This window comes from Anolis sagrei, chromosome 2, assembly GCF_037176765.1.
Source record: "Anolis sagrei isolate rAnoSag1 chromosome 2, rAnoSag1.mat, whole genome shotgun sequence".
Classification (NCBI taxonomy): domain Eukaryota; kingdom Metazoa; phylum Chordata; class Lepidosauria; order Squamata; family Dactyloidae; genus Anolis; species Anolis sagrei.
This window is the reverse complement of record NC_090022.1, coordinates 80371043-80396006: the sequence shown is the minus strand read 5'-3', so window position 1 is coordinate 80396006 and position 24964 is coordinate 80371043. Positions and strand designations below refer to the sequence as shown.

General features: G+C 43.2%; 1 protein-coding gene across 2 annotated transcripts in view; it reads right to left on the bottom strand.

Moving 5' to 3' along the window:
- ADAM19 (ADAM metallopeptidase domain 19) overlaps positions 1 to 24964 on the bottom strand; it is a 76492-nt gene that overhangs the window by 27199 nt on the left and 24329 nt on the right. For both annotated transcript variants that reach the window (XM_060765551.2, XM_067463657.1), the window contains 4 exons: positions 19233 to 19311; positions 15264 to 15340; positions 11377 to 11569; positions 10326 to 10391 (listed from right to left, as the gene is read on the bottom strand). In XM_060765551.2, the coding sequence (XP_060621534.2) occupies positions 10326 to 10391; positions 11377 to 11569; positions 15264 to 15340; positions 19233 to 19311 (415 nt within the window). The remainder of the gene's footprint in view (positions 1 to 10325; positions 10392 to 11376; positions 11570 to 15263; positions 15341 to 19232; positions 19312 to 24964) is intronic.

Below are 24964 nucleotides of genomic sequence, written 5' to 3'. Positions count from 1 at the left end.
AGTGTGAATTATCCATTTGAATCAATTGTGTACAAAATTGTTTAAAGTAGAGTGTAAAGAGTCTTTGTATTGTACATAATGCAGAACAGTTGTAACATTATCCTGAACATGGAATCTGGAGGTTTTTGGCTGAGACCACTTGGATTTTCTCCATGCACATAGCATGTGCTATATACAACAATGTTCTAAATCCCTTTTCCTTCTGCTCATCCAGTTACATCACCCTCAATAGCCTCAGGGCAACTCATCTGCTCCAGATGTTTGTGTAGCAACCTTGGCAATTTGCAGTGCTGGCCATAATTCATGACTTAAATGAGCACAGATGAAGTTTCTGATCTGCAGCATCTGCAAAGGATACAGCAATGACAGATATATGTCTTGCACTTTCCTTTAATTTTACTGTCTGCTAATAGTATTTAGTGTTTATTTCTCATGTTGAGCCTAGTAATTCAATATGTCATTTATGGAACTTATTACTTGTTTTATTTGTGAATTTTTAATTGCTTGTTTTAATTATTTTTGCTGCTGTTTATCTCTATTTTGTTTTTGTCTTTGTAAGCTGCCCTGAGTCCCTTTGGGGAGAGAGGGTGGGTTATAAATGCAATTGTTGTTGTTGTTGTTATTATTATCATTATTATTATTATTAGTGTTATTATTATTAGTGTATTTATTTATGGAGCAACTATTATTAGGGTAGAGGCAATATGTGCCCCTCCAGGCAGAAATGGATTATAGGCTCCATAATGTCAGAGCGTTGGTCTTGCTAGGTGGAGTTACTGGTTCTTAGAAAGTAATGTCATCTGGAGAGCCACAGTTTCCCCATATCTGGATTAATAAAATTATCAATTTTTTAAAATAAAAATTAGATGTTTATTTGTTATCCTTTGCCCATTCTCACTGAGATCCCTAAACAAATAATTATATTTAGTTTATCTAGTACTACTACAAGGAAACCTAGACATCTGGAAACCCCAGAAGACTTAGAAATCAGTTAAACATTGGCACAGTTTTTAAATGACTTCAAAAGAAAGAAATGCCATTTCGCCCCTACTCCAGTCTCAAAGCAGAGAATCACAGCCTTTTCAACTCTGACAATAACATCTGGTGATGAGTGTGGGCCACAGATGCATATTCAGGCCAACACAGCAGGGTGTAACAAGCCATTTTGGAAGAGCTATTGCTGAGTGTTTAGTTTTACTGTTGCCAAATTCCTGTGATTTCAGAAGCCAAGGGGAAGTGTCACCGCTCCACAGCCCTGCTGGTCATATGAGCTTCAGGGGAAAGCACCAGGGGAGTCCAAAACATTTCAAGGACCACCAGGCAACAACCAAAGCTTTACATAACCCTAGAATCTCACACTGTGCTCCCCAACACACAATAAATTATGGCCAGTGGTTCAGCAGGGTCTGCACAATCGGCCTATAAAATGTACGTCATTAAACAACGTATTCACTCTGTGATATTCAGGTGTTCAGAAAATGTTAGTTGTGGTAGCACAAAGAATTTAGAGACATGGTCTATAGTACCATCAACCCCTGGTGTGTATGTTTGTGCAATGTGGGACTCTTGTTACTACAGATCAATCATATTAGTAGCAGCCACAACTCTCAACAAGGAGTGTGCATGGTAGGGAGGATGCATTTAAAATAAAATGATGTCATGTGCCTGAGAACAGTTAACTAGATCTGGGAGCAACCAGCTCCAGGTTGCTTGATTAGAAACAGATTTCACCATGTTTTTAACATCTCTGTGAATTGCTTACATGCAGTACGTGAAACAAAAGGGTGGCCTCAATACAGTTTCATCTTTTAGTACATGTTTCAAAAGGAGGGCTGGTTGTTAAATAAACTTGGCTGGAGACTGTTGGCTGAAAATCTAGGTTCAGTACCACTGCAAAGCTGGATTTTGGAAATGCATGGAAACAAACAATGCTGGGACTTCTGGTCTAAAGAACATGCTGCCCAAGAGGTTCATGATCTGAGCTCCAGGCAGTCCAGTTTTTAGGTAAAAACAAACACATGCAAATCCAAATTTAACTGGAGGTGAAGAAGTCAAGCTTTTTTTCCTCGTGTCATTTAAAATGCCGCCTCATTTCCAAATTACTACCAGCTCTTTTGGAGAGAATAGTTTTCCTCTCCCCATGAAATGGGGAGAGAGAAAAACATTTGTCTGCCTCACACGAGGCAGGGAGGAGTTCTGATAGAACCCTCCAGAATATCCGGGGGCGTGGCCTGCAGTTCAGGCCAGGCCCCCTCCCAGGCTCATTCTGTGCCTGGACGCTGGTGAAGAAGGTCGCAGAAGAAGCTCCAGGACCAAGGGCCCTGGAAAGAAGACGAGGAAGACAAAAGATCCCATCGAGTCAAGAGGAGAGGAAGAGTGAAAGAAGAAGAAGGCGACCGAAGTCGGGGATACTGAAGACCAGGCGGCGCTTCAGGTCGGTAGCGGGGACTCCGGGGAGGGGGGTGTGGGCTTCGCTTCCACCCCCAGGTGCCCCCTTTTAGGGCAGGTTTGGGGAACATTACATCCCCCGTTGCCCACCCCCCCCTTTTTTCTTCCCCTCGTTGACTCCTCGGAGTTTTGGCCGAGGCGAGAGGCTTGCTCTTTTGGGGCCTGGGCTGGTGGTTTAGTGAGTTGCCCTCCGGTTTGTGCCGCCCTCCACCCCCCCCCCCCCCCGGTGCCCAGCCTCGTTTCCCCCTTTTTTGTTTTTCTCTGGCGTGTGGGCTTGGGGGCTGGTCGCGCGCGAGTCGCGCGCCTCCCTCCCCTCGCCCTTTGTGGTTTTCGTTGTGGCCCCGTGGTCGGCGGGTGTGGTGAGTGGGAGGGGAGACTTCCTCTTCTCTGCCCCCTCCCCTCCCCTCCCCTCTACGGCCCCTTTTGAACGCGGGCCGCCTGCTCCGTTTAGACGCCGCTGCGGGCGGGGCCGGTGGCACGGCATGCCCGTGCCGCGCGTGGCGGGCCTGCATGGCGTTCGGTTTCAGCGTGGCTCTGAGCGCCCGCGGGAGCGTGCCACGTGGCAGCCCCGTGTGCGTTGTTGCATGCGAGGGGCCCGCTTTCGGTTTTTTCCTGCCCGGTGGTCGGCGGGCCTCCAGGCCGGGATGCGCGCTGCATGCCAGGGAGCAGCTTAAGCTCTCCCCGGCTCCGGCAACCCGGCATTTCATGCATGCAAGGGCCCCGGTGGTACGTGGGGGTCTTTTAAAAACACTGAGTTGCTGAGCGTGTTGCGCGGGCTCGAGGCTGGGGAGCCGCGTGAGCTTCCGCTGTCAGCCCTAGCGTTGGGATGAATAGAGCAATAAACAGAGCTTTTGCAAAGGATGGCGCTGCAGGCTAGCATAGGCTCTGGGTGGCCTCCCCGCCATTGTTTTAGTTTCGTTTTCGGCCACATGGTAGGGGCGGCCATTTTGTTAAAAGAAGCGGCGCCATCTTGATTTCATCCTTAGGGGAAATATAAAATATATATGTATATATATGTATAGAGAGAGAAGAGAGAGAGAGGAATAATAAATAAAAATATTAAAAAAAAAATTTAATTAATTTGACTCCCATAACCTGTTGGTAGTATGGTTTTTTAATAATAATAAAATAATAATAATAATTAAAAAAAAAATTCTGACCCAGTGATTTAGGACGAGTTCCCAGTTGTCTGTCCCAGCTCCTGATGTATCATTGAGGACTCGAATATTAAAAAAAAAAAAAAAGGTAGTAGGGTGAGCTCCCTGTTGTTTGTCCCAGCTTCTGATGTATCATGGATGATAAATGCAAATGTGATTAGCGCAATACTGGCAGGCAGACTTGTAACCAGTTAGTAGGGTGAGCTCCCTGTTGTTTGTCCCAGCTTCTGATGTATCATGGATGATACATGCAAATGTGATTAGATCAATACTGGCAGGCAGACTTCTAACCAGTTAGTAGGGTGAGCTCCCTGTTGTTTGTCCCAGCTTCTGATGTATCATGGATGATACATGCAAATGTGATTAGATCAATACTGGCAGGCAGACTTGTAACCAGTTAGTAGGGTGAGCTCCCTGTTGTTTGTCCCAGCTTCTGATGTATCATGGATGATACATGCAAATGTGATTAGATCAATACTGGCAGGCAGACTTGTAACGCGGTATTAGGGGATCACAGGGTGAACCAAAGATATTCGGTTCCTCGGATAACGGGTTTGTCATCAATTCTCTTTCAGGATGGCGCCAAAGAAGAATGTGGGCGGCCCTAAAGGAAAGGGACCTGCCAAGAAGATTCCGGCTAAGCGTCCCCTCCCTCCCAACGAATCATCTTCGGAGGAGGAGGACGTCTCAGCTGAGGAGTTAAATGCTCTGATGGCCAGGATGGCGAGATTTGAAAGGGAAAGAGGGTTGGCTACAAGGGAGGCGGGGCTGCGCCCGGCGCGGCGGGCAAGCAGAAAGCTGATCTTTAAACACCTTCTTTCTCGCATGTCTGCTTTAGAGGCCAGCCGTGCAGCTGCGACAGGTGTTGGAGTCGGGCCTAGCCAACTGGAATCCAGGGAGAGGGAACAAGATCCCCCACCACCGACGGTGGATCAACCTCAAGTGGTCCAGGCTCAGGTGTCGTCTGGTGACGCATCAGCACCAACCCCTGCCGAAGCTGCCCCAGCCATTGCTCGGGCACAACCAGTCGCTACAACAATGCAGCCTGCAAGGGCGGCAGCATCATCGGCCGCGAACACGAGCTTAACATCTCCAGTGGCGGCACCAGCTACGCTGGAGACGGCGGCAATAGGACAAAATTCCAGGCAAACTGACATCATGGACGGGCCATCGACATCCACAGGTAACAATACACTGGTCTGGCCTTGGGGCCTGAGCCAGGCGCAAACCACTACACCTACACTCCAAAATACGGCTCTGACACTAGCAGGACCTGCAGTTAATAAAGCTGGTCCTCAAGCGCCTTTAGTGGCCCCTATAACATTGGAAATGGCTAGGTCAGGAGACGATAATCAATATTGGGGAACCGATAAATGGGTGCTGCCGGTAGTTACTACGGCAGCCTCCGCATCCTTGGGGGCCCATTTATCGCAGAAAACCATAGACAAGATACTCAGGAATGAGTATATAGACATATTTTCTTTATATTTCAGAGAATTAGATAAAAAGGAAAAAGATGACATGGATGAAGAGCGAAAAGAAAAATTGAAGAAAAGGCGGGTCGAGCAAAATTGGAAAAATTGGATAGCGTGCTATACTATATACGCATCCCTGCTAGTAGAAGCTCACCCGTATAGGGCCAAGTCCCTATTTAAATATCAAAACATAATTTATGGGGCTTATGTTAACTATACCGGCCATGCGTGGCTGGTTTACGATAGCCGCTTTCGTACAGAAGCCGCCACAAAGCCCGATAAGAGATGGGACCTCATCGACAGTCAACTGTGGATGGAGGTGATGAATACAACCAGGGCAGTCCCTGGTGAGAAAGCTGATAGTGGTCATACTATACAGAACGCCAAAGGGAGGCAGCCCTTTCGGCAGGGAAACCCAGCACAGCAGCCCCAAAAACAGACAGGGATGTGCTGGGGATATGCAAATCGCGGAGTTTGTACACGCACAGATTGCAAGTACCAGCACGCCTGTGCAAGATGTCAAGGTAACCACTCCACCAAGAGTTGTTACAAATCAAAGCCAACGGGGGGCGGGCCAAGGGCCGCGCAGTTTAACAGAAACAACCCAGGACAAGGGAATGTTTCAAAAGGGTCCCAGCCCAATCAGGGTGGGTCCGCTTAGTTGTTGGCTACAAAGATACCCTGACAGAGCGGCAGCAGAATATCTGCTGGGCGGCTTTAGAGAGGGCTTTCGAATCCCGGCCCTCGGGCCACGTTCTCCTTGTTTGGCACCCAATTTGAAATCGATTAAAGGCCTGGAAAATATAGTTCAACAAAAAATAGACAAAGAGGTTAAAGAAGGCAGGGTTTTGGGTCCGTTTGTTGCACCCCCCACGCCTCAGTTTAGGGTTTCCCCTTTAGGAATACTACCCAAAAAAGCTATCGGTGAATATCGCCTCATTCATCATCTCTCCTATCCGAGGGGGGGATCGGTGAACGACGCCATTCCCGACGAACAATGTTCTGTTAACTACACGTCATTTGATGCAGCGGTGCGGCTAGTGCGGCGGTATGGACCGGGAGCAGAGCTGGCGAAGTGCGATATCAAATCTGCCTTCAGGTTGCTCCCAGTACATCCGGCTGATTTTGAGTTGTTAGGATTCCAGTTCCAGGGCCTTTTTTATTGCGATCGGGCGTTGCCCATGGGATGTTCAGTATCTTGTGCCGCTTTCGAGACGTTTAGTACATTCCTTGAATGGGCTATAAAAGAAAACTCAGGCCTCGGAGGAGTCGCACATTATCTCGACGACTTTCTTTTCGTGGGAAAAGGCGGATCAGGGGACTGTGGTGCCCTGCTACGCGCTTTTCAGCAGCTAGCTGGGGACCTAGGGGTACCTTTAGCTGAGGAAAAAACCGAAGGCCCCCTCACTGTTTTGACATTCTTAGGGATAGAGCTTGACACAGTCAACCAATACTCGAGGCTACCTGAGGAGAAGGTCGCGGCCTTGATTGACAGGATAGGTCAATTTTTACAGCGGCATAAGGCGACTTTAAGGGAATTCCAACAAATAATTGGTCACCTGAATTTCGCCTGTAAGGTCATAGCGCCCGGACGGGCCTTCCTGCGCAGGTTGTGTGAAGCTGTCACTGGAGTAACTTTGCCCCACTATCACATTAGGCTGACAAGAGAGACTAGGGCCGATTTGTCCGTTTGGCTACAATTCCTGCGCCAGTTTAATGGAATCTCGTTTTGGCGTCAAGAATTGTTGATTAAAAATGCCCTTCAAGTGTCTTCCGACGCATCAGGGTCAGTTGGATTTGGAGTATATTTTGAAGGACATTGGTGCGCAGAAAGGTGGCCTGACCATTGGCATGCGCTAGGAATAACTGTGGATTTAACCTTTTTGGAATTTTTTCCTATCTTAGTGGCAGTCACCCTTTGGGCTGACAGATTTGCCAACTCCACGGTTCATTTTTGGTGCGATAATATGGCCACAGTTCAGGTCATTAACTCACTGACATCTAAATCAAGTAGGGTCATGAGTGCCATCCGACAATTTGTAGTACACTGTTTAAAACTTAACATATTGTTTCGGGCATTCCACGTCGCTGGTCTCGATAACGCATTGGCTGACGCTTTGTCTCGTTTCCAGATGGAGCGTTTCAGACAGCTGGCTCCCGACGCGGACACAGTTCCAGAGCGCATGCCGGACCATCTCTGGAAGGTTGGAGTGACGAGACGGCCTTAGGTATGAGCATGGCTTTAGCACCCAGCTCTAGGAAGTCATACACTAGGGCGGTTCAAGAATTTCTAGATTTTAGGCATCACTACAACCTGCCCGAAACTAGGCCAGTCCCCTACGAGCAAATCGCTCAGTTTTGTGTATATCACAGGAGGAGAGGCTTAGCACCACAGTCCATTCGAACTAAGTTGTCAGCACTCGCATATTGGTTCAAGGCCCAGGGCCTTAGCGACCCCACTGATGACTTTAGAATACATAAATTCTTAACGGGTTGGTCCAGGCAGCGAGGGCATCCCAGGGACGACCGGCAGCCGATGACACCCGCAATTTTGAAGGGTCTGAAACAATTGTGGCCCAGATTGTGCACTTCATATTACGAACAGGTTCTATATCATGCTGCAGCTTTGACTGCATTTTTTGGAGCACTTCGGGTGAGTGAATTGGTGGCATTATCCAAGAGCGATACCTCACACCGAGCGCTGTTGATTTCCGACATTAAGGTTTTCCAGGATAGTATGGAAATCAGAGTTAGGGCTTCCAAAACTGACCAGGAAGCTAAGGGTCAGGTGATCCGGCTGCTAAAGTGCAGCGAAGAGGACCTTTGCCCAGTGGTGGCCATGACACAATTTGCGGCACTCAGGGGCATTGGTAAAGGTTACCTCTTTTCCCATCAGGATGGAAAGCCGCTGACCAAGTACCAATTTTGGACCATCACAGCTAAGGCGCTGGACCTGTTGGGGATGGGGCACCTTAAATTCGGGACCCACTCCTTTAGGATTGGTGCCGCCACGGCAGCATCCACGTTGGGATACGACAAGGATGAGATAAAAGCCATAGGTAGATGGAGGTCCGGCGCCTTCAGAGGTTACGTACGGTCAGTTCCATCCTAGATGTTGTTATCGTTGCAGGTCTCTCCAGGCTGGCGCATAGAAGTCGGGTCCTGGTCTGCGGACACAGTTACGTCTTTTGGGCAGGGAGAGAGGCCCACAGGACTGCCTTTGGTCAGCATTTGGGTCTCGCTTCCACGGCAGCGGTGGAATGGAGAGGAAGGAGAGGCCTGCGTTGGGACGGTTTGTGCCCTTTGTTGTTTAATGCCGGGAGTGTTCTGCCTCCCGATGTGTTGGTTATCCACCTCGGTGGTAACGATTTGGGCCTGTTAACAGGCAAGGCCCTCTTTTTACAAGCACGGGCAGACATACGAAAAATTTGGTGGGCATGGCCCGGGGTGCACGTCGTGTGGTCCGCTATTATACCTCGTCGCAGGTGGCTCGGAGGAGGCGACGTGGGAAGGCTCGAAAAAGCCAGGAAGCGAGTGAACCGGGCCATGCGGGTGTTCATGATCCATCAGAGGGGTCATTATATTGCACATCCAAATATCACACGAGATGACGAGAGGTTATATCGTGGTGATGGAGTGCACTTATCCGAATTGGGCAACCAACGATTTTTGCTAAATTTGCAGGAAGGTATTAGAGGGGTGTTAGAGGAATTGGTGGGGGATAGGGGCGAAATGGACATTTGCCCCTAATCCGTGGCATAAATAGATAGAAAATTCCTTTAGTCGGTGTGCACCTAGGGCACCCCTTTAAGGGGTGAAAGGCCGTTAAGTCAAACACTCACCTCCTGTTTAAAAGGTGAGGGTAGTTAAATGGCCTTTGATTGGAAGGAGTCTCGATACAAGAGCTCTGAAAGAGACTCCTTATTCCTTTCCCTTGGGGTGATACGGTTTGATTACCGAAACCCAGGTGCTTCGCCCGGAATATTGTGGTTATCGGGTAGGAATACTACCTGGGTTAGGTTGCACCAGTTCCTTGCACCCTTGAGTTAGGTTAGGAACTTAAATAGGTAACGTTAAATAAAAGTTGCCCAATTTGAATCCAAGCATTGGTGTTATGTCTTTATTTCTTGTGGTCACTTCGTGGGTTGGCAGACAATAGTTTTCCTCTCCCCATGAAATGGGGAGAGAGAAAAACATTTGTCTGCCTCACACGAGGCAGGGAGGAGTTCTGATAGAACCCTCCAGAATATCCGGGGGCGTGGCCTGCAGTTCAGGCCAGGCCCCCTCCCAGGCTCATTCTGTGCCTGGACGCTGGCCCACCACTCCCGCCCAGTAACAGTATATCGTAAGGTTGCCTTTGGAACCGGGTAGGAATTTTTTCCTCTTCTTGTTTTTTAAGGGAGGTTTTTTGCCTACCCTATACTGTTTAGGGGCTAGATAGAGAAAGTGGGCGTTGTTTTAAATAGGCCAGGCATAAATAGATAGAAAATTCCTTTAGTCGGTGTGCACCTAGGGCACCCCTTTAAGGGGTGAAAGGCCGTTAAGTCAAACACTCACCTCCTGTTTAAAAGGTGAGGGTAGTTAAATGGCCTTTGATTGGAAGGAGTCTCGATACAAGAGCTCTGAAAGAGACTCCTTATTCCTTTCCCTTGGGGTGATACGGTTTGATTACCGAAACCCAGGTGCTTCGCCCGGAATATTGTGGTTATCGGGTAGGAATACTACCTGGGTTAGGTTGCACCAGTTCCTTGCACCCTTGAGTTAGGTTAGGAACTTAAATAGGTAACGTTAAATAAAAGTTGCCCAATTTGAATCCAAGCATTGGTGTTATGTCTTTATTTCTTGTGGTCACTTCGTGGGTTGGCAGACAATATATCATTTACTGCTACACACAGTCATACACCAGTGGTATTTGATGGCTTCCACTTCAGGGATACAATGGAACTGCTCTCATTTTCATTCCATATTTCAAAGGAACTAGCCAAGGTGCTGCGCTTGTTTGATGGGTAGGCTTCAGCACCTTGGATTACTCATTTAAATGTTGATTTAAAACCCAGAATGTTTCTTTCCTATCATACTCCAACATGGAAATTACTGGCCACTATTCAGACATACACAAACATCCAAAAGAATCACTGGGGGTTCCAAGCATTGATCTCCTGTGTTATGTGTAGTTTGTTCCTGAAACACCATCTGCATTCTATATTTGCTTCTGATCTGGCATAAATTTATCTACACATCTTACCTCAGCATAATCAGCTACCAAAAGAAGCTCCACATATTTCATAGACTGCTGATCATCCCTCTTTATCTATGATAGAAGCATTGAAACATGCATACTGAATGATTTCATAAGGTTTTTCAACATGGAAAATATACTTTTTACAATAAAGAGAAGGGTATAAAAACAGGTTTAAGGCAGATAATTACGAGTGTTTATCATCTTCAAAATGGGCATTGATGACATGACATATGATGGCACAATTTTAAATTCTATGATATTCTAGGAATTGTTCTCCTACAGTTAGATCCTTAGACGGTTCCCTCTTCTTCGTCTCACATTCAGCCCCCTTCTGCCCAGGAACACATTTTTACTCGAAGTTTTATGGGTCACTTGAATTCTTATATGGTGATCAGTGTGTTTTGAAGTCACCCAGTATATTCTAAGCAATTCTCCAGTAAATGTAAGCCCCAATTCTCTTTTGTGATCTATTGAATTAGTTCAAAACTTTCAGAACCAGATGGGATTTCTTCCCTCTAAACAATTATAGTACAATCCCCTTGATATTCATAGTTTCGCTTATCCATGTTCCACTCTAGGTCCTGCAATGTGATTCTATGGTATTCTTCTGCCCCAAGTATAGTCAAATATAAGGTTCACTATTTTCCATAGTTTCAGGTATCCACAGGGAGTCTTGGAACATATCACCTGTTGATATGGGGTTGTACTGTGTTGGCGATCTTTAATTAAGGAAATGGTAATAGGAAAAAAATATCTGACACAGCAAAGACATTTTAATCATGTAGTTGAAGCCATAAGCCACCACTTAGTTCTCAACTCACAGATTACTTCAGTATGAGATTTTGTGCAACCCATCAAATCTCCAATCTGACACCTGCAATGTGAACTAGCTTACCTTTTGGACCTGTTATCAGAAGGACTGAGGTAATGTGTGAACCATATTGAATGTTTAGGAAGAGAATAATGTGAATGTCTTAAGTATCTTAGGGGAGATCTCTTGTGATAGCAAAACAACCAGTTCTATGATTTTTGAGAATAATTAAGGAGCACTCACCCTGTGATGACCTGATTCAGCTTGGGATGCCAGCTTATTCAACCAGTCCATGGCCCAAAACTTTGAATTCTGATTTCCACAGCTTCCCCTGGGAACCTTGAGATGTTCGGACCTGTAGATCAAGTGCTGCTTCTGATTGTGAGGAAGTGGCTCCAAGATATAACTCAGGTTGTTTCTTAATACTATAAGGCCACTGAAAAGCAATAACAATAAGAGAAATTGAAAAAGGAAAATAGTGCATTACAATCCTAAAAATTAGATATCTTGCCTTGTGTATATTTTGCATGATACACGGCTTTAAGTTCTAATAGTATTATCTGCAAATATATAACAGATTGTACTCAGATTTATTATTCAATACTGTGCCAGTCTAAATTATATCTTCAGTCAGCTTTCCCAAATCTATTCTTTATGCCAATGTGCTTAGACTATGAATGCAAATCATCATTGATTTCATTTTCACATGCAAGGATGAATGATCATCACAGTTTTTTTTTTCTGGCCAAATGACTATTTCTCTTCAGTATTCTTCCCATATTCAGATGTCCTAAAGTGTGATCATGGAATTACTGCAAGGAGGAAAACACATTGTAGGTTTTCTGCGCACAACGTGTATTTTGTGTGAAGAAAACCCATTTTGGCTCATGTGTACACACAATTCCTCCATAATACATGAGTACACACAAAAAGTAGAAGAAATCTGCACAAACATTTCACTGCTCTACTACTGTTCCTGATGGGACCACCTGGCTACCAGAAAACCCCTTTTTCAACCAGAAAATGAGTAATTGTGACTATACTTTATTTTTCTTAGTCAAATTATAATTCTCAACACTACCAGCCATCATGGACATTACAGATAGGTCAAGGATTGTACTCCAAACACATCTGAAGAGCACAGAGTTAGGCAAGACTTCCAGGGGCACCACGAATTCCAATATGTCGACTGATAATGTCTCACTTGATTGCCGGTCACTGAGGCATTCAAACCAGAGTCCAGAAGAGCCCCATGAAGAGAGAGAGAGACTGTTTTTCTCAGGACTTTCCTTAGCATTATATTGATAAGTGGGCCAGCAGGGGGTGTACATCACTTGCATGAAGAATCAACACAACTACAATGTTTTGTATTTCATCATCTTGACAATTACACAACTATATTTTCAGTATCTAAAACAAGCAAGTTGCAGGTGTATTCTGTGGGGACACTGGGACTGATCTAGCATCCAGCAAAATGAATAACCACTCAAAAAACAGTCATTGTAAATGTACTGAATCACTATCACACCTGTTTACAACCACCTACTGTTAAAGAGCACTGTTGGGTTAAAGAGTAGGGAGAGTCAAATCTGAACTAATCTTACTCAGTCTCTCTCCTCCTTCAACAAGACTCACTCTTTCATCCATAAAATCAACCTCATCCTGCTTAGGAATAGGAGGAGGGAAGAATTATGCTAATTCATTCAAGCAGCATTATTGGAAGCCATTGATGAATGTTCCCCATCAATGAAAAGCTGTGTTTTGCCAACAATTTACATGGAAAGCAGAAATAGAAGAAATACAAAACCCATGTATTCAGTATCAGCTACAGGTGTTATTACCCTCCTGTTATTATGAATTACTTACCTCATGTAATAAAGTTCTAAGACAAAGAACGGTCTTCTTCATTGCGGTGTTTCTTTTTTTGGGACACAACAAAGCTTGCCTGTTGTCCACATGTTTATCATTTCAACACTAGACAAATTTACCTAGTTAGCTTTTTTTAAGTGTCCATGGCTTTCTAAAACCTTTGTGCTGTAGTTGTTTGTTGTGCTTTGTGATTTTTAAAAATTATTTTAATATCATATAACCTGCCTACAAAACTTTCATTATTGGAAGGATTAAAATACATTAAATCAGTCGATACTCTGAGCAAGCAAATAATCTCACTATATCAGAAAAAGGACTAGCTCCTGTCACTGGAACCCACAGCTGTATGTGAACTGTCATGTACAGTATTGACTAATTGACAGGTTACTCACAGGTGCTGGACCCAGGGAGCGTACTATCTCCCTGGCTACAACACCTGCACTGGTTGCCAATATGTTTCTGGGCCTGATTCAAGGTGCTGGTTTTGACCTTTAAAGCCCTAAATGGTTCAGATCCAAGTTACCTATCTGACTGCATCTTCTCATACCAACCTGCCCAAGCATAAGCTCTTCTGGAGAGGCCCTTCTCTTGCTGCCGTCACAGTTAAAAATGTGGTTGGAAGCGACAAGAGAGAGGGTGTTCTCAGTGGCTGCCCTGACCCTCTAGAACTCCCTCCCCAAGGAGATGAAAGCAACCCCTTCCCTGATGTCTTTAAAAAAATACAGCTGGAGACCTTCCTGTTCAAGCAAGCATTTAATGAAGAAATCTAACTTGAAGTAGCAGGAGGGCTGACTTGCAGTGAGCTGAGTGAAGTGTGTTACTTGAATCAACAAGTTCCTGCAACAATAGTAACTGCTTAAATTGTTTTAAATGCTTATTTATGTTTTATTTTATAGATGGTTTTATTTGTTATATATGTTGTTTGATTTGTACTGTTTTAATATGTTTTGAGCCGCTTTGGATCCCATTTAGGGAGAAAAGCGGGATATAAATAAAGATTTATTATTATTATTATTATTATCATTATTATTAAGTCTAGTTTATGCAGGAAAAACTGGGGCCGTTTTCTCAGGCAGATACAGGAAAAAAGTAGAGGGATCTGTCAGTAGGGATAAAGTTACATCCTTCCCACCTGCTTTCCTCACTGAAGAAGGAAGGACATCTGCAAGCATATTGCTTCTGGATGCTTCCAGTAATCAAAACTAGGACAATGTGCACCATCTTACACTGCAAGAGACTCTGCTATAAATGAAAAATGAGCTTGAAAAATGAGGAGAAGAATAAAAGTGGGTCATGTTGCACCTGCATTGCTTCCCATTTTGTGTGAGCCATGTGGATTCTGTCCAACATACATGTCCAAGGTTTACTTTGTGTACACTGCTGGACAGTTTGTTTACAGTAAAGTGAATTGAGGTCACTGAGGGATTTGGCCAAAACTGTTTCCTGACTGGATAGAAGCCCAGTTTTCAAATGTCTTTGAATAAAGGTGACCAAAATCTAATGCGTCCTGTTTATAAAAACACTATCTTTAATTTATTGTTTTTGGAGGTCAAATCTTCCCCATATGGAGTAAATGTGTGCATATCTACACTGCAGACTCACAACTGACAAGCAGTGTTGAAGAATCCCATCAAGAGATAGATAATTGGAAGCAGCTTTACAGAAGAAATACGTTATAAAATGCTGTGACACCAAAATACATGTGCAGATTTAGAAATGCATTATAAGGAAGCAGAAAAGCAAATATAACTATGTAACCCTCTTCCTAAGCATTAGCAAACATGGCTTCGTATTCTATCCACTCTCTCAACTTTATTAATGCTTGGGTTATTTCCTGAATTGTGAATAATTTATGGCATCCCCTAACCTTTGTTCCTATCAATTGTAGAACTCCGGGAACCACTCACTATAGGCCCCCTACCCTCCACTTTTGGTGACTTGGTACAGTAAATCCCCTTCAAACTGTCGAGTCCTGGCTGAGCCTTCACTTTTGTGTATAACTGTGGAGGATGGAAACTGAAATTTGACAACATCAGGAGAACATACATTGTACAGCCCAAGGAGAACATGAAAGTCATGATTAAGAGTTATCACAACTTTCTGTTGTAATTCCACCATGAATTTGTTTCCTTTTTGGAAAAAAGGAGACATACATTTTGGTTGAGTTCCCACTTTGAAACAGGAGATTAGGAAGTTATAAGGAGGTTACTTCAAAGAATGGGTCTGAGATTAGATTGTGAAAGAGGGAGTTTGGACCTTACCGTAGACCGTTGCATGTGCTGAGTGCCACACTTGAGTCTTCTATCCCTCTCACTATACCATGGTAAAAACAATGATCCTAGAGAACAGAACAGAAATTGTCAAAGAATTATGACCCCACTAATGTGATCAAACAAAAAAAATATTCATAAGAAAGATCATAATGGTTAGAAGATGTAACAATTTGCTTTTGCCTGAGTCCATTGGGCAGGGAAAGATTCTGTCTCTCCTTCCTTCCTTCCTCTGCGAAGTTAATTAAGTGCAAATTACTTCTATTCCATGAACTTAGTTTTCAGCAACTGAGATAAACTGAGAATAAGGGAGAATGGGAGAGGAGATGAAAAGCTGGGACAATTTAAAAGGAGCTGAAAAAGCAGAGGGACAGAGGATTAATCAGAACAGTCCCTGTCAAATTGAGACAATTGGGAATATACAGCTTGCCTTGGGAAGCAAAATAAGTTGAACCAGTCCTATTGAGTTCATAGTACAGGCTGAAGATCCCTTATTTGAAATTCCAATATCCGAAATACTCCAAAATGCAAAATTTTCTGCATTGGAGGCTAAATATTGATATATTTCTTTCCTGATGGTTGAATGCATACAAGCTTTATTTCATGCATATGCATAACAAATATAAAATTAGCTTCTAGCTATGTGTATAAGGTTCATATGAAACATATGATAAATCATTTTCATATGTATAGTAATTAAATTAAATTATATTTCATATGGACCTTATGAAACATGGGTCCTACCATCAAGATATGAAAACACAGGCATTCCCCCCCCCCCACACACACACACACACACACACACAAGTCCAGAAAACAAGGCACTTCTGGTCCCAAGCATTTCTGATAAGAGATATACAATGATGATGATAGATCTTTATTTGTACCCCACCACCATCTCCCCAAAGGGCCTTGGGGCAGCTCACAGAAGCACTCCAAGTGCCACATGCAGACTACAATACATAAGTATAAATAATTATAATCAACAGCATATAAAAATCTCACTGATAAAATTAAAAAATATATAAAAATTATAAATTTTCTAAAATGCAGTGGAACCTGCAGGAAAGCCAGCTATATGTCGTAACAGATAGCTGTAGTACTGAACTGGCAGCATTGGACATTTGCCTTAGAGTTAAGATCCAACTGACAGTGATGTCACCAAAATTTTCCCCATCAAATCCAAATGACTATGGAAGAATTTTTATTTTTCAGATCCCTTTTCTTTGTCTTTTTGTTTTTTATGGCACAATATTACAAAGACCCTATTAGATGGGTTCCCCCTATAACAACTGCCAAGAAAGTGAGTTTTACAACCTAACCATCAATGAATCCCATCACAATCAACAGTTCAAACAAATTTCATGGTAGGAAGGACAAAAGGAGAAACAATCTTAAGAAGGATGATCTCAGCTTTCATGGGCTTTATTTTTAAAATTAATATAATTAGCTGTGAGCATTATTGTGCCATTTCAGCAGTGTGCCAACCAATCAAGGCCTTTTCAAGCAGTTCATAAAGCACATCCTGCTGGACATGAGTCAGCCTGAATAATCTTTGCAAAGGACTGGGAATATAACCAGCATTCAGATTCCAGTAAGCAGTGGGACAGAACAGACACTTCATGGATATTGAGTTTTATATATGCAGGCTCTTCAAAGAGCAGATGCATGCCCTTCCATGGTTGAACCAAATGCATTCCAGTTATGTGCAGTGTGTACTACACATACTCAAATGTACAGACATTTGGGTTATAAAACTTGAGCTTTCCATTAATAAAGGTTTTACTCAGGATGTGAAATAGTAAGAATGTGGTAAATATTAAGGATGATGAAGTGGGTATGGAGGAGAGCCAGCGAGCAGTAGTTTGAGCATGGGACTCTGATTCGGGAGATCAAATTTTGAATCTCTGCTCAGCCATGGAAACCCACTGGGTGATCTTGGACAAGTTTCACTCTTGCAGCCTTGGAGGAAAGTAAAGGAAATCCTCCTTTGACTAAATCTTGCCAAGAAAACACTGTAATAGATTCACTTAAAGGTTACTATAAATCACAAATTACTTGAAGGAACATCACTACCACCACAACAAGTGAGAATGGAATACAGTTTTCAAATAAAAAAGTACCTGATGCCATTTCTTATTTTTAAAAGTCCAACCTTGTTAAATGAAACAACATCCAAAGCATTGTTAGCATGAATTACAAAATCTAAAACTAAATTACACAAGTTTTCATTTTGTCAGTCACCATTTGTCCATAAGTAGCAATATGTCACAGAACCAGACAACAAGTTCAGTCTCAGACACTTTCCCTTGCTATCAGACCTAAATAACTATGCCAAAAATCATTTTAGGCATTGCCTTTAAAAGCACCTTCAGTACTGTTATAAAGGAATGTGGGAGAGGGAGGTATAATCTTAGCTGCACAAATTAGCTGTAACCAGTTAAGAAATGTCACCAAATTAAAGTGCATTTATTCCTGGAAACATCTTCCTCACATGCAAAATCAACTCAGAGGTGTCAGTAACAAACACTGGAAATTTGTCATCTTGAAAATGAAACATATATATCAGCAAGTTATACTTCAAATTGGTCCTAATTTTTATATATACGTATATATAGCATCATCTTTGCCCATCAATCAGTTCATTTTTTATGAGCAGCCAATCCAAACCAGGAGTGGAAATTCACTGTCTGCCCAGACATTTTTAGATGAAAACATGCCTAACCATATTGGATCGGGATGGGGATGGGAATGATGAGAGTTACAGTCTACTGATATATGGACAGCTATAGATTCCTCACCCCTGGTTTAAAGACTGAGGTAAAGGATAAAGGTTTTCCCCTGACATTAAGTCCAGTCATGTCCAGCTCTTCAAGTTGGTGCTCATCTCCATTTCTAAGCCGAAGAGCCGGTGTTGTCTGTAGACACCTCCAAGGTCATGTGGCCAGTATGACTGCATGGAGTGCCATTACCTTCCCTTCGGAGTGGTATCTATTGATCTACTCAAGTTTTGCATATTTTTGAACTGATAGGTGGGCAGAAGCTGAGGCTAACTCAAGCCGCTCCTTGGATTCGAACCTGCGACCTTTCAGTCAGCAAGTTCAGCAGCTCAGTGATTTAACCCACTGCACCACCGGGGATAAAACCAAACACAGGATAAAACCTCCAGTGGTAGGAGTCTGCCAGCCAGAACTCTAAAAGCTGGACTATTACCGTAAATGGAACATCATTTGGACAGAGATAAAGAGCTTAGACATCAGTATTCTTCATATAATGCAGGGTTAACAGCTTGCTTGCAATGTGACAAGATATGTATGGAGCGTGTCTTCCACCAGCATTGATATGGTCACTAATATTGTGTTATTGCAACTGTCTGAAAAAAGACTTCTGCCCTTGTCAAAGTATCAGCAGCTGCAACACACATGGAGTTGCTAATACATACAACTGTAATGTCACATGATCCCATCCGGTTACACACTTGACAATGGTTTCATTTGAGGTGACTGTCAAGAGCCATAAATGCTCCTCTAAAATAATTCCTGCTGCCCCATTTACTCCCCAGTGTTCATGCAAAGTATATTTGTACTAGCACCCCAACCATGTTAATCCCTTTCTTTCCTTTGTTTCCTCAAATGGCATTTTCCTATAGTCACCCTTGGTTCTCAGATGTTCTCAGATTCCCCCATTGTTTCAACTCTGTTATCACAACAGGCCTTTAAAGCAGGCAAGCCCGTATTTCTGCCAGCTGAAGAATTCTGGGAAATGTAGTTTGGGAAGGCGAGGACCTCTGTAGCTGAGAATTCAAAAGGCCCTGTCCTAAACTACACTTCCCAGAATTCTTCGGGCAGCATAAATGTGGGGCTGCCCACTTTAACGCCTTAGTATGATAAAGTGTGATTTATTCACCCAAAGCCATTATATCCCCTCTGCATTAGAGATAAACTATACTAGAATACTTACTGTGTTGTTCAGCATGATAGTTTGAGGAAGTCCACTTTGGGTATAATGAGTCTCAGTGTAGCCTGGGGCAAAGAGGTCCCTGCCAAAAGATAGTAACAAGGGAATGATATGTTGCACATTATTGCTCATTCTAAACTATATGCCACATATATGAAATCTTGCTATCAGCCTGATCAGGACCTTACCCTAGTACATCACAAAGAATGTAGACACACTTCTTCAATTTAGTTGCATGAGATTTCAGTTTGTATCTGCAAATGTGAACTTTTGGATGGCTTGAACAATATTTTGTTGAAATAAATGTACTATAAAAAGGTAAATATTTCCCCTTGTCATTAAGTCTAGTAATGTCTGACTGTGGGGGATGGTGCTCATCTTCATTTCTAAGCTGAAGAGCTGGTGTTGTTCGTAGATGCCTCCAAGGTCATTTGGCTGGCATGACTGCATGGAGCGCTGTTACCTTCCCATCAGAGAGGTACCTATTGATCTACTTACATCGAGAGCAGTACATGTGAAAAAGATCTTGGAGTCCTCGTGGACAACAAGTTGAACATGAGCCAACAATGTGATGTGGCGGATGGGATTTTGGCCTGCATCAATAGGAGCCTAGTGTCTAGATCTAGGGAAGTAATGCTACCCCTCTATTCCGCTTTGGTTAGACCACACCTGGAATATTGTGTCCAATTCTGGGCACCACAATTCAAGAGAGATATTGACAAGCTGGAATGTGTCCAGAGGAGGGCGACTAAAATGATCAAGGGTCTGGAGAACAAGCCCTATGAGGAGCGGCTTAAGGAGCTGGGCATGTTTAGCCTGAAGAAGAGAAGGCTGAGAGGAGATATGATAGCCATGTATAAATATGTGAGAGGAAGCCACAGGGAGGATGGAGCAAGCTTATTTTCTGCTTCCTTGGAGACTAGGACGCAGAACAATGGCTTCAAACTACAAGAGAGGAGATTCCATCTGAACACGAGGAAGAACTTCCTAACTGTGAGAGCCGTTCAGCAGTGGAACTCTCTGCCCCGGAGTGTGGTGGAGGCTCCTTCTTTGGAAGCTTTTAAACAGAGGCTGGATGGCCATCTGTCAGGGGTGATTTGAATGCAATATTCCTGCTTCTTGGCAGGGGGTTGGACTGGATGGCCCATGAGGTCTCTTCCAACACTTTGATTCTATGATTCTATATGTTTTTGAACTGCTAGGTTGGCAGAAGCTGGGGCTAACAGCGAGAGCTCACCCCGCTCCCCAGATTCGAACTGCTGACCTGTTGGTTAGCAAGTTCAGCAGCTCATTGGTTTAACCCGCTGCACCACCGTGGCCTCCATAGGGATAGTATATCATAGGTTGAAGCAAAATAGACATAATAAAATATGAGAAGCGGACTTCTGGACACAATTTGTAAACAGCATTATAGCTGTTCCTTCTTCTGCTTCTACCAATGTGCTGACATTCAAAAAGGATTCAGGCGATATGGAAATATATCAACTGGATGGGACAGGTTGAAAGATCTTCCTCCCTGAATTAGGACCTTTTCCTCTGTGCTCAGAGGGCAAATACTAAAACTTCTTATGGCCTTTGGGTTGGACCAGAGAAAGGGAGGGAAGAGCAGTCTTCCAGGAAGATGAAACTGGCTTCTGTAGTGCATCTATTACAGCAAATCTGAAGAGGGCTTAGTACAATACAGTAAAGGTGATATAGTTATGACTGAAGTTATCTGATGCCATCATGCCAGTTTTCATCTCATTCTCTGTATCCTGGCAAAACTAATTTTGTTTCTCACTGACTAACAACAGGTAATTATGTTATTGTATCTGCAAACTACAGAAAGAAGCCTCAAGCTATCATACGATGGTTTTTGCTGTATTTATGCACAGCCAGCATGCTGTCAAGACGGAGTCTGCCAGGGCCCATCAAATAATGCAGGACTACTTCTGGTAGGGAGTCATGCTGGCAGCAGACAAAGACAGAGTCCTGAATAGTCAGGACTACCTGACCTCTCATAGAAGAAGCCAGGAACAGTACAGAAGGAAGCCAGGGACAGTGGGGAAATGTCGTGAGATGGCAGCCCATGAACCATGATGGTAAGGGGACAAAGCAGAATGCTGCCCTACAGCTTCCCTCACTGTCCCCCTCTATCCCTTGGCCTCTGAACCTTCGTGTGATGATGTTCATAGTCTGCAGAGTATGAGTTTTCAAGAAAAAAAAATCCATTTGCAGTTGCATTAACCACTAGAAGAATGCAATACAAGGGGACACAGAGCCAGAAATAGCACTGTGGACTCAAAGAATGATGGCTCCGGACCACACTTGGCACAAATACTCAATATGCCCAAGTGTGAACACTGGTGACATTTGGGAGTTGTAGTTGCTGGGATTTATAGTTCACCTACAATCAAATAACATTCTGAACCCTACCAACGATAGAATTGGGACAAACTTCCTACACAGAACTCCCATGCGAGCCTCCCTCCCATCTTGCATGCTCTCCCTGGCCTGTACATGCCTGCACCAAGCACACTTGCTCTCCTCTCCCTGCCTGAAGTCTCATAAACAGGCCACCCCTTGTCTGAGAGGCCAGCCAATCACAGTGGAGGAGGGCTTTTGATGGGAGGATTCAAAGTTTCCAAAAAGGAAGAGAAGGGCAGGCAGAGAGATCTTCAGCCTGCTCTGCAAAGGGGCTCCTAGGACCATCAGAAATATATGTTTTCTGATTATCTTTGGCAACCCTCCCTGAAACTTCGTAGCGACCCTCTGGAGGTCCCGACACCCAGGATGAAAAACGCTGGGTTAAGGCAACAAGAAGGGCTTTTTGGCTGAGAATTCTTAATACTTGTCCATGAATTTCAAACACCAGGATCGTGTGAGATAGAAGTTAAAGTGTTATGCTACAACTGTGCAATGTGAAGGTGCCCAAGTTGTCACGACATCAAGAGGTTGGAAAACGTTCACATTGGAAATGGCTAACTATAGAATAATTGCCCTCCAATGTATTGCAGGGAGTATATCAGTCTTCATCAAATTAATTGTCAACCAAACTGCCAAAACCTCTTGAATACCACAGTTCACCACATCCTCCATTAATCGCCTGCTATATCATTGCATGTGCATATCTGCTTGCCAGAACTTCATTTTAAATTCATTCATCTTTGATCTCTCTCTGCCATCAAGCTTCTGATTAAAATAAGGTGTTTTATTAGCCATTACAATTTACACTTCAGTGAAGTACAATGGCTTGAAGGGAACTATATGCTGAACGAAGATTGTTTATGTATTCACTTAATTGTTTGTATCTCACTCCATTTCCCCTTATTGTTTCCCAGCCTATGATGCCATTCTTAGACTACCAAAGAAACAGGAAATATTGCAATTATTTACAATGACCCAACAATCTGTTGTACTCCACAGACTGTATACTACTGTGAGTTAGCAAAATACTCAGCTTCACAGTAGACACTAATACAATACTGTAGTTCCTAATCTCATCCCAGTTGTTGCTTATTTTTCTTAGGCTCTTTTTCTTCTCTTACCCCTTTTTCCTCTCTCCATAAGCTTTCTTTAGATTTGTCCTGCTGCTCATTCAGCCTTTTCCTCTCCTGTATTCTTAATAGGAGGAAAGAGATTCTATCTCTTTATCATTGTTACTGAAAGAAAGAATTAAGTGTAGAAGGAGAAGGAGAAGGATATTACAGATAGGTCCAATGGAGCACAAAATGAATATTCTCAGCTGCTTCAATTTCATTTCTATGAGATGCCTAACAGCTAACAACTAAAGGTGGTACTGCAGACTAAAAAACGATTCGCTAAGGACACATCTACACTAAATGATTTTTAGTAAGCAGGGATTTTTTTTTGTGTCGTGAACAACTTAAGAAACTGCAAGTCGCTTCTGGTGTGAGAGAATTGGCCGTCTGCAAGGACGTTGCCCAGGGGACACCAAGATGTTTTACCATCCTGTGGGAGGCTTCTCTTATGTTCCTGCATGGGAAGCTGGAGCTGACAGACAGGAGCTCACCCAGCTCCCCAGACTCAAATTGCTGACCTTTCAGTCAGCAGTCCTGCCGGCACAAGGGTTTAACCCATTGCTCCACTGGGGGCTCCCTTTTGCTGTGCAGATAATTACATAGGAAACCCTGGAACCAGTTTGAGGCCTGGATGGTGATTTAGACAACAATCAGAGCAGTGATGCACATTAAGGGCATTCTTTCACCTGATTTTGTGGGGGATTGTTGCCTGGCCACCATAATTTCGGAGCTTCAGAGTGCATTAAAGGGTCAGTGTATATGGGACCATAGATAACTTCAAACTGAAGTGAAATGGATTGTAGCCTATGATATTAACCTATATGATAGGAAACTTTTCAGCATATTCCGTTCAATCAAAAAGACCCAAATTATAGCTGCAATGATGTATATGTTACTAGTGACAACCCCCATTGAACTTCCTTCCAAATAAAATAGTTTGTAAGTTTGTTGTTTCCTACACTACAGGGTTTTCTTGGCAAGATTTGTTCAGAGGGGGTTTGCCCTTGTTTTCCTCTGAAGCGGAGAGAATGTGACTTCCCCAAGGTCATTCAGTGGGTTTCCATGGTTAAGCGTGGATTTGAACCCTGTTCTCCAGAGTCATAGATCAACTTTCAAAACACTACACTACGCTGGCTCTCTTTTCAAGAATCTGTACCAGTCCCACTGTTTTGGAAAATACAAGATATTTTTATTCTTCTCCTTCCTACTATAATTATTATTTCAGGAAACCTTATTAAAGTAAAGTAATAACAGCAATTTTTTCGGATCTCTCCTGGTTACTTTTTTCATGCTGAAAGGCACGAAAATTGGTAAGATGTCCTGCCAAGTAATATGCTGATTATTTATTTAACTCTTACAAGTAGCAGCCATAAAAAAGAATCAAAGTTTACAGTAACAATTAATGTAGTGCAAAAGCAGACAAATCCACAATACTTGGCAACAGCACAGATAGATTAGTATTTACTCAGTCAATAATTACAAAAAAGGCTATTTGGGCATCAATCCAATCCTGTGAGGTGCTGATAGTAACATTTTTCTGGCTTCTGTTTTCAATCTAATATTTTATCTACTTTCCTTCGGGAAGGAAGTAGCATATGTTGATAATGTTAACTACAAATTTGCAGTGCTGTTTCCAAGCCACTGTGACCACAAAATGACTAGAGCTGGCCCTTCTTTTTTACTAGATTTACACAATTGTTTTTCCACCTGGTTATGCATCTAATATATCGAACATTGAAAATAAACACTGTCTGTAGCTGTGAACAAAGCCTAAAATGATTAGGGGGAATACACATCAAGTCCAGATGAGTCACAGATGAAAACAGAGATATGTGTCACCAAACAACACTAAAGAGTTGTCAAGATGACTGAAAGCTGCACTCAAGGCATTTGGGAGAAATAAATCACCAAGACCAGATGGCATACCGGTTAAACTGATTCCAGCTACAGAGACAGAAAGTATTCTAGTTCTAACTAAACTCTGTCAATGAATATGGGAAAAAAGAACAATCACTGACGGACTGGAAATGCTAAATATACATTCCAGTCTTTAGCCTTCTTTACCAAAGAATGCTGGTCCCTCACTAAACTACAAATCCTACAATTCCATACCATTTAGCCATGTTAAAGTGCTGTTATACTGCATTAATTCTGCAACGCAGATACACTCTAAGGCTGGTTCTACAATGCCCTTTAACCTGGGAGCATTCACAT